This window comes from Gossypium hirsutum, chromosome A02 (genome assembly GCF_007990345.1).
Source record: "Gossypium hirsutum isolate 1008001.06 chromosome A02, Gossypium_hirsutum_v2.1, whole genome shotgun sequence".
NCBI lineage: Eukaryota > Viridiplantae > Streptophyta > Magnoliopsida > Malvales > Malvaceae > Gossypium > Gossypium hirsutum.
The window spans coordinates 89,033,100-89,044,073 of NC_053425.1; the positions used below are offsets into that span (position 1 = coordinate 89,033,100).

At 31.2% G+C, this 10,974-nt stretch overlaps 1 protein-coding gene across 1 annotated transcript; it reads left to right on the forward strand.

The window, feature by feature from the left end:
- Nucleotides 1–2,538: 2,538 nt before the first annotated feature.
- On the forward strand, nucleotides 2,539–7,363 carry LOC107951858 (polygalacturonase-like). The gene is made up of 4 exons (XM_041086541.1): nucleotides 2,539–2,730; nucleotides 2,841–3,149; nucleotides 3,240–3,639; nucleotides 7,206–7,363. The coding sequence occupies exons 1-4, from the start codon at nucleotides 2,578–2,580 to the stop codon at nucleotides 7,346–7,348; spliced, it is 1,005 nt and encodes a 334-aa protein (XP_040942475.1). The 5' UTR covers nucleotides 2,539–2,577; the 3' UTR covers nucleotides 7,349–7,363.
- The last annotated feature ends 3,611 nt before the right edge of the window (nucleotides 7,364–10,974 follow it).

Sequence of the window (10,974 nt, forward strand, 5' to 3'; positions counted from 1 at the left end):
AGGTGAGTTTTTTAGAGATAATATATATATACATAATACACTACATGATATAATAACTTAATATACTTATAAAAAATACTAATATGTTAAATTGGAATAAAATTTTGTAGTAAATTTTAAAATATTAGACATTAAATATATAATAATATATGTATTAGTTTATAATAATTTACAATTTTTAATTTTTATATACCAATAAATAATAAATAATGAAATAATATATATAATAAAAGGATATAGTGAATAATACATAATAAAATATGATATGTAATAAAATATAAAATATAATGAAATATAAATAATATGATAAAATAACATATAATTTAAAAATAATATATACTATTTTTATATATAACTAAAAAAATAAATAATACATATAGTTTTTAAAATAAATTAAATATATAAAAAGGCTTAAAATTGAATTTAATTAAAGAATCTGGGGTTAATTACAAATAAATAGAAAAATTTGGGCCTAATTGAAACACACACTAAAAGCCGAGGGGCTCACTCGGTAATTCAACCCTATTCCCAAAACGACGTCGTCTCGAAATAGGTTTTATAATAGCCATTAGGACTAAACTGAAACAAAAATAAAAGGTTTGGGCCAAATTTTAATAAAAATAAAATGAAATTGTAAATATTAAAATTGCAGAAAGATCAATTGGGCAATTAGGCATTTTACTAAAAATGCGCGGATCCTCCACGGGTCACAGGTCAACGAGCGGATCCTTCATTTAAACAGTGTTGTTTTAGTGCTTATTAAACTAAGCAAAACGACGTCATTTTTGTAATGCTATATATGTCAAATTTTAGCCCAAAATTCATTTCACAATCAGTTTTCTAAAAAAAAACCTAATATTCTCTGACAGAGGAGAAAAGAGGAGCCCTCTAGCTCCGGCCTCTGGCAACTGGGCCGCACGCGCACACGCACCACACGCGCCGCCATACACGGCGGTTTGGAAGGCTTAAAGCCTTCGTTTTTTCGGGCAGATCTCGAGTAAACTCTTCCCCTTTATATATAAAAAAACAATTTATATGTGTTGAACAGAGATAATAAACTATAAAAAATATGTAGCTCAATCACCTTTTTTCAGAAAATAAACCGCTCTTATTTCTTTCTTCTGTGTATATATATGCGTGTGTATCTCTGTCTATATGTGTATCAATCGTTTGCCTATTTTTTATCTATTTTCGTATGTATTCAAAAAAAAAAAGTCCTTGTTACAGTGAAATTATTTGGCTTTTATAGCCTCTATTTACAAGTTTGTATATTCTCTGCTCGATTCTTGCCATGTTTGCTATGCTTTTCTTTCTTTTTTTGCAGGTGTCAACGAGAAATTTGGCGGTGAATGCGCTGGCGTTGATTCGTGGGCCGATCACGGCATGATACGGAGCCTGGAATCACAGCACTGATGGAGGCGTCGATGAAGGCCATTGTAACGGTGCAAAAAAGGGTGTGACGATTGGCGTACCTGCGGCGCGAATTTTGGAACCTTCCTCTAGCGTTTGCGGCGCCTAGGGTTTCAGGAACCCTAGGTCTTCCGTTTTCTGTTTGTAGTTTGGGCCTCCTTGGGCCTGCCCATTTGTGGGTTGGGTGTAACCGGGTATTGGGGTAGCTTAGGTATTCTGGTTTAAACCAGTTGGGCTACCGAGTTTGGGATATCGGGCCTTTAGGCTTGTTTATTGTAAGTTGGACATTAACATGGACTTTTATTTTCAATTTCGTTTATCTCATTTCATGGGCCCGAGTAAATTTGGGCTATTACAGCAGGTTCTGTTTGTTTCATTGAAAATGGTTTCCGAAAAATATTTTTTACATTTTATTGTGTTTGTCTCATGGAAAACAGTTTGGTCAATGGAAAATAACTTACAAGACAACGAAAAATAAGCCCTTTTTCTTTCACTCTAGAATGACTTAACCTTTATGGGTGATTTTATTTTTATATAAAAATTAACTTAAGTCAAGCTTAATATTATTATATTATTAATAATTTTTTATTTTTTAAAATATTTCAAATTAATAAAATTCTATAATTTTGAATACTATTAAACATACATATTTAATTATCTATATCTAACCATATAATAAGTTATTAATACAATATAGAAAAGAAATTAGTAATGGATAATTTTACTCATCGTTTTTTTTATACATTTCCTAGAACTACTCATAACTCCTCCCCTACCCTTAATATAGGAGATCATTAATGCCCTTCAACATGCTCGAACCCACGGTCTCCTGCATGTACAACAAGGTCGATGCCAATCGAGCTAAGTCGATAATTTTATTCATCATTTTCATTTATATATAGAAACCTTAACTAGTTATATTAAGTCACATGTTAGTTAATTATTTTTACTATATCAAGTTTGTTGGCAAATTAACGAGTTAATTGCTTCCAAAAAGAAAAAGAAGTGCTATAGTAAGCAAAACTTGGTGATATTATTTGCCCATGCTAATTAAAATAGAAAATGTTTAGCTGGTTGTAATTTGGCCTTACTCTATCTATATAAGATGGTTTGAAACAAAACAAAAGATAGAAATCATTCTCTCTTTGTAGTGAATAAAAATAAAGTATGGCTATTCAATTTAATTTTGTTTCATCCATGTTAATACTAGTACTTCTGTCCATATCATCCGTTGAAGGTCAAGGAGGAGGAGGTGGTGGTGTTATTGATGTTGTTACAAAGTTTGGTGCAAAGGCAGACGAGAAAACAGATTTGAGTAAGGTAAGCAAAATATCATAAAACTTTATAGTCAGTAGATAAAAGTATGCATAACTATTTTCCAAATCTCTTATCTTTATATGGATCTTTTTTATTTTTCTATTTGGTTTTAGCCATTGTTGGATGCTTGGAAAGAAGCATGTGCCTCGACATCTCCGTCAAAAATTGTGATTCCTAAAAGGATATATTTTGTAAGTACAGCTACCTTAGATGGTCCTTGCAAGGCTCCTATTGAGCTTCAAGTTCAAGGCACTGTGAAGGCTCCGGCAGACCCTGGTGCTTTCAAAGAGCCTAAATGGATTTCTTTCAATAGAATTGAAAATTTCAAATTGTCTGGTGGAGGAGTTTTTGACGGCCAGGGAACCACTGCTTATAAAAGGGAAGGTTGCAAAGGTCATGCTTATTATGGTTCACTTCCTATTGTAAGTTATTTTCTTATTGAGAAGATATGACTTTTGTTTTTATAAATAGAATTAAGTAATAAATTTTTTTTTCATTCTGGAGTTAAACAGAACCTAAGGTTTGATTTTTTAACCAACGCAATGATACAAGATATAACTACCAAAGACAGCAAGCAGTTCCAGGCTAATGTTCTAGGATGCAAAAACATTACTTTCGAACATTTCACCGTATCTGCACCTGACGAAAGCCCAAACACAGATGGGATTCACATTGGGAGATCAGATGGGGTCAATGTTCTTAACTCAGAGATAAAAACTGGTGATGATTGTGTTTCAATTAGGGATGGTTCCAAAAATTTGGTTATCAATGGAGTAACTTGTGGACCAGGACATGGTATTAGTATTGGTAGTCTCGGATTGTTTAAAAATGAAGAACCAGTTGATGGAGTTACATTAAAAAATTGCACCATGACTAATACTTCCAATGGTGTTAGAATCAAAACTTGGCCATGTAATAGCCCAAAATTGGGTCTAGTTGGAACAGAGGTTTCGGGACCACAAAATCTGAGATATAAATAAATTTTTTATGATTATTTTGAGGTCTATGATATGATTGCATGATTGTGTGAAAATTTCGTGAAGAAATTCTATGCATAAAGTGCTTAATTCGAAGTTAGGTACTAAATTGAATAAGTTGCAAAACTTGCATTCTAGAAGTTTCTAGTATGAAATTGATTTGAAATATTAATTAGGAGGTCTTAAATAGCAATTTGACCAATTTCAAAGTTATGGACAAAAATTGGACATGGATGGAATTTTTGGAAAGTTTAGTAGTAAGGGTATTTTGGTCATTTAGGGGTAAAATGAATTAAAATACAAAATTAAAAGCCAATTTTGCTCATCTTCTTCACCATGGACGTGTATACCAAGGGGACTCCATGGCTAGGGTTTTCAAGCTTCCCAAGCTCAATTGTAAGTCCGTTCTAACCCCGTTTTTCAAGTTCTTTACGTTTTTTGAGTCCCGGTAACTTGATTTAGCTTATGCTAGCAATAATTCAACCTAGGGTTCATATTTGGAAAAATACCCATAGGTAAAATTTGTGTATTCTGGTGTTTTATCATACAATATGAGGTTTTAAATTATGCTAGACAACTTGTGCTACTCGGTTTTAAGTGAAAACGAGCAAAAGGGCTTAATTGGTAAAAATACCTAATAGTCATAAGTATATGTTAGAGTGAGAATTTGATGTTGCCATAGAAGGGAAAAGTGATCATCATGTCATAAAACATAAGAATAAGGGATGAATTTTAATTCCCGAGCCTAATGGCAAAAGTGTAAATATGCAAAAGTTTAGGGGCAAATTTGTAATTTTTCCAAAGTTTGAGTTAAGGACTGTTTTGAATAGTACATTAATTAAATAAGTAAAATGTGATGTTTTAGATCCCGGAAAACGAGATTTGAACCTAGAATGAGAGAAAAATCGAAAATTGAGAAAGTTGGTAAAATGGCCGTTTTAATATCAAGGTAAGTTCATATGTATAATAAGCATTAATTTATGCATGTTTCAATGTAAAATAGATATATTTACTATGATCTCCGAGGTGTTGAAAGTATGTAAGTTGGTATGATAATAATACAACAATAATGCTGTAATTTATATTTGAAAGTTAAATTTAGTGAATTAATTGAATTATGTTAAATTAAATGATTATGGTGCCAAGTTTATGAATTGATTTAAAAATATGTCTATGGTACATGAAGTGCATTGAATTATCATACATAAATGTGATTTCTATGATTATGGATATTATGGGAAATTGTAAGTTCATATGATTTTAATAAGACAATGTGTAATTTAATGTTATTGCGTTGATATTAAATGAGATGTAAGTTTATATGTAAGTAATACATCACTATTACTTGTATAATGATATTTTATAAAAATATTGGAAATATGTTTGTGGATAATTACTTGATTGGTGAAATTGTTGGAAAAGAGAGAGAAATCCCGGTTGAACCTTCGGAAAGATTGGATGATACAGATGGTATGTAGCTAGGTCACATGTATAGTGCTGAGTGCACATCATGTGTACAAGAGAGCTACAAGACATTATGATGTAGCTAGGTCGCATGGGTGATACTATGTGTACACCATGTAGACAAGAGAGCTACGGGATATATGTAGCTAGGTCGCATGCGTGGTTCCAAGTGAAGGACACCATGTAGACAAGAGAGCTACGAGATAAACTGGCTAGGTCACATGGGTGGTACTAAGTGTTCACCATGTGTACAAGAGAGTCGAACTATATGATGGGTGGAGCTATGTGCTGAAACCACCAAGTATCGAGGATTGATCCAAAGTGTTCAACGGGAGACTCTCTATGTATTGCTTTGTGAGTTTTGTGATGAATAAGTGCAGGAACTTGGTTATGTGAATGATGTGTTCATTAAGTGAGCAGAATGTGGTAAACTTATAAACAAGTAAGTTAAACATGAGGATGATTTTATGGTGACCTTGTGATCATGGGCCTATACTTGTGTTGTATGAAATGTGGTGAAAATGATTTGTGATATGTATGTTAAAATGAGGTTAATACAAAGAAAGTGTGAAAGAGTGAATTAGCAATAAAACTGTTTTGGACAGTAGCAGTGACGTGATTTTGAAAAATCACCAAAAGTAGTATAAATTGAATCAGAGACTGAATGTGATATAAAATTAAAGCTTAATGCGTCTATTTTCATATAAAAGAAACATAGAAAGCAAAGGAGTTCTATATTTTGAGATATTTATGTTTTTGTGAGACTGATTCAGAATGATTTCGTGATCCCCTGTTCTGACTTTGGAAAATCACAAATATTTGGAGAAAAATAATTATAGGCTAAAAATTATATTTTTAAAATCCATAATGAGTCTATTTTCAAGATAAATCAACAAGAACATTATCTGAGTTCTTTACTGTGAGATAATTATTTTTTAGTGAATAGAGGTCAGAACTGTCAGAAAGTGAAATAGGGGAAATTTTAATGAATAAACTGTACTAATTGGCTAAACTGAAAATTATGAAAATTTTATGGTGGAAAGATATGTGAGTTTAGTTTCAGGGGTAATTTACGGATCTTAATTTGGAGCTCTGTAGCTCAAATTATAAATAATTAAGTGACTATGACTCGTGTGGACAGTTTGATGTGAACATTTATTAGTAAATTGTGAAATCGTACTTACAAGAATGCTATATACATTAAGGATGTGGAATAGAGAGGAGGAGGAGGAAAATAAATATATGTGGAATACATAAACTATGGTATATGAAATAGTGATATAATGAAATAAATGATATGTGTTTATAAGAAAACAAAAAGAGAATGTTATGTATCATGACATGTATATATATATGACTAGACTCAATGTAATGCTTGTTGGGTATGGAATTGAATTGAAATGTTTCAGGCAAACATGTTATTCTACGCATCTGAATCGTGGTATTTTATAAAGATATGATCTAGCTTTAAATATGAATGCTTGATGATTAAGCTGAAGATATTTGGTAAGATGATAATCTTGGTATAAATGTATAAGTGGTACTATAATAAACAAGGTAAAATGAGTATGAGAGACACATGTATGATGACATACAAATGCTATGTTTGTGGTTTAATTGAGGATGTTTAATCATTAAATGAATACCATGTTATATGCTTTTGATTTTGTATAAGTGTGTAAGAGATCAAGGTTGACCAAGGCTTGGAAAATAGCCTAGGTATATTCCACACAGGCAGAGACACGACCATGTGTCTCAGCCGTGTATGGAACACGACTTTGGGACACGGGCGTGTGGAGCCTTAAAGCATGAAATTTCCAGGATTTTCGTAAGTTCTCGGTTTAGTCCCAAACCCTTTCTAAAGTATGTTTTGGGCTCCGTAGACTCAAATAAGGGATTATGTGTAAGAGAATGAACGCTTTGAAATATGAATAAAATTTTATGGCTCGTATTTTAGTTTAATGTTTGTATGTTTGTCTGGTAACGCCTCGTACCTTAGCCCGGCCTTGGATACGGGTAAGGGGTGTTACAGGCCAGGTGCTGAACCTGACACTTGTTTGAACATTCACTTTGAGGATATTACCGTGACCAATGTCAGTTCTCCTATTATAATTGATCAGAAATATTGCCCATGGAACAAATGCAAAATAAACGTATGTACATATTTATCAAAATCGTAAGAGAGCAAAAAGAGTTAGCCGGTCATTGAATCATTATTTTGTTGATGCAGGAAGAATCAAAAGTTAAACTAAGCAACATTAGTTTCAAAAACATTCATTGCACTACTGCGCGTCCTGAAGCTGTCAAGATTATTTGTAGTGCTACTTTGCCTTGTGAAAATGTGAAACTTGCAGACATTGAAATTACGCACGGTGGACCGACTGGACCTGCAGTATCACAATGTTTGAATGTGAAGCCTAAAGTTAGTGGTAAACAAAATCCAACTGCATGTTCTGCCCCTATCCCAGCAAAACCTACCCCGACCGCTTAATTAATAGCATAGGTATAAATTTTTTTGATGACGTTGTAACTCTTATAATTATATATATTTTGCAAACAAATTTTGTTTCTTTTTCTTTATATTCTTTGTTATTAAGAATATTTTTCATAAACTTAATTATTTTTAAAAATACACTTCAACAAAAAATATTGCAATGTGACAACATTTTATGCATTTAGGCTTACGATATAATTATTTTTAGAATACTGTTGAACCAGATACTATTTAATTATTTTGTTTTTTATTTATATAAATTTTTTATTTTTTATTTATAAAATTGGCATAATAAAAAATTTAATAATCAATATTTATACATTGTATCAATTTAGTTTTGATTCTAAAAATAACCTTTAACTTTTACACCTTGTATAATTTGATTTTCCTTTTAGTTTTGTTTTTTTTTTTTGACTCTTTCACCTTAAAAGCTAAGAAAATAATGTAATAGCCCAAATCTGCCCGGGCCTTAAAAAGTAATAATAATAAATGAATGTTTATTTTATAATACAGTCCATTTACAACAGCCCGCAAGCCCAAAATTAACTTGTTTAAACCTTATACCCAATACTATAGCCCACTAACCCATTAACCCGTAACCCAGCAAAACTACCCAAAACCCGTTTACACCCAAACCCAATAAGCAGTAGCCCAACAAAGCCCAAACTAGAAGAATCAGGAGACTTAGGGTTTCTTGGGAAACCCTCGCGTTGCAGCATCACAATCAGCCCAAGAGTCACGCCACTTCAGTTCCCATCGTTCCAGCAACCCTCCATCAGCTCCGAAAGTCAGTGCGCAGTCAGTACCTGGTTCGTCACCACCATCGTCGAGCCTCCATCACCGCCGGATTTTTTGGCATTACCTGCAAAAGAAGGAAAGAAGTAGCAGCAAACGAACGAAATAGATATGGAAAGAAAAGATTTCTTACCCAAAATGTAATAGAATCAGTGGCTATAAAAGCCCCTTTTGTAACTTGTAGACGATACAAATAGAAAAGGGGCAGAAAAAAGCAAATACAAGCAAATTTTTAAGAGGTGAATCTTCTACTTTTGTTTTTCATGTTCAAAGCATGTACATACATCAACAGTTGATAAACAGTTTTAAAGTGCGAAAAAGGGTTTTTACCTTTCATTTTGTGTCAAAAATCGAGGTCTCTAACCTCTAAAGATTGGGTACAACGGCGAAAAGGGCGGCGCGTGGGCGCTGAAAGCGCGTGAACCGCCTGATGACGGAGACTTGGCCAGAGCTCCGAGAGCCTCTTTTCCTTCCTCTTTCAGATGACTTTTTTTAAATTTTTTTAAAAGCACAGATTAAAGTGAAATTTTAGAGTTTTTTTTTTGTATTTATAAGTTTCCTGAACGACGTCATTTTGGGGTGATCGTTTAGTGACCGAAACGGCGTCGTTTCAAGGCCTCAAGATCCGCGTGTTGACCCGTAACCTGGGGAGGATCCGCGTGTTTTCGATACTTGGGTTAATTGCTCAATTAGTCCTCTCGCCCTTTAAATCTTTATAATTTCATTTTACTTATTTTTAATTCAGCCCTAATATTTTAATTTTATTCAATTTGATCCTCATAATGGCTTTAAAATTGAGTGAGAGGAAACGCTGTCGTTTTAGGATTAGGGCTAATTGCCCAAGGAGTCTTTTGAATTTAACGCACTCTTCAATCAAGCCCAGAGTTTTCGTTTGTTTTGCAATTAACCCCTAATTCCTTCATCAGGTTCAATTTATTTTTTTATATTTTTAAATTTATTTTTAAATACTTTACATATTATATATTTTTAAATATTAGTTATATAAGTGGTACATATTATTTCTTTTACTATCCATTATATTATTATTATATTTTTATATTATATCTATTCTATTATATTTATATTTTATTATATGGTATACATTTTATATAAAAAAATACTTATATTATTATTATTTTATATATATTTTTTATTAAATTTCATTATATTTTATTGATGTATTTCTATTACATACTATATTACATCGTTTAATATTTCTTATGATATTTATCTTATTTATATATTTTTATTATATGTTTTATTATATAAATATATTTAATTTGTTTTTTACGTCATATATCATATATTAATTATTTTACCATATTTTTATATGCAAAATATTTATTATTATATTATTGTTATTTACATTATTATTTTCATATTAAATTGATATTAAACATTCTATTAATTATTTCCTTTATATTTTTAAAACTCATATATATTTATCCAAAAATATAAAATTAGTATTTTATATATTATTATACTATTTCAAAAATTCATTATTAATAACTATATTTTCATGTACTATTAAATATGTTTATTATCTTATATTTTATATAGTACAATATTATATTATTTATATTTTATTTTATTATAATCCTAAAACAAAAGTTATTATGTATACTATATTGCCGTTACATTGTCAAAAATTTGATTTTAATTCACACATTTAAAAAATTACTCCCTTTCTTTATACTTTAATATATATATTAAACCTTTTATATTATGTCAATATATTAAATGTTGGTCTCCTAATTTTATTAAATGATAAGTGCTTAACATATTGTTATTTTTAATTTTTTTTTATCAAATTGTATATCATGCATCATTTTTTATTTATTAATATGTTTAGATATATGTTGAATTGCATGTTTATGTGTTTTTACCTATTCTTCTTGGATATATTATGTTTTATGCACATTTTAAAATTTTCCATGTTTTATTTCTTATATATATACATGCTAGTTAATGTATGATATCCATGCTATTGTGCTTTTACTTACCTATTATTATAACATGTTATCTCATATGATATGTTAATATGCTCCTTCATGCATCGGTTTTAAAAACGAGACTTCAAAGTTTTCAAAAATAAAAGGCAATGCTTGGTGTTTGGAAGCTTTGAGAAAAGTAGTGCCCTAACTTATTGGGTTGCAACTTTTCTCGTTGAGTTCGAATAGTCAAGTACCCTTCTAAGTTTTTTTAAGATTTTCCAAATACGAGCAACTATCTTGGAATTTCAAAGCGCAGTGTCCTAACTTACTGGATGTGGCGTTTTGTCGTTTCGAGATAAGGATTTCAAAAAAGGTTAACTTAGTATCAATATTTTGATACAAGTGAACCCCAATTTTCAAAAATCAAAATATTTTAAAGAGGATTGCATCTTAAAATCTTTAAATTTCCGACCTTAAAGACATTTGATAATTAATTAGGTACCAATTTTTGGCCGTTACGAGGGTGCTAATCCTTCCTCGTACGTAATAGACTCCCGAACCCATTCTGTTTATTTTGTAGACC

Coding starts and splice junctions, on each gene's coding strand:
- LOC107951858 (XM_041086541.1), top strand. CDS start 2,578: ATGGCTATTCAATTTAATTTTGTTTCATCCATGTTAATACTAGTACTT. Junction 3,150..3,239: donor ATTATGGTTCACTTCCTATT/GTAAGTTATTTT, acceptor GGAGTTAAACAG/AACCTAAGGTTTGATTTTTT. Junction 3,640..7,205: donor TAGAATCAAAACTTGGCCAT/GTAATAGCCCAA, acceptor GTTACAGGCCAG/GTGCTGAACCTGACACTTGT.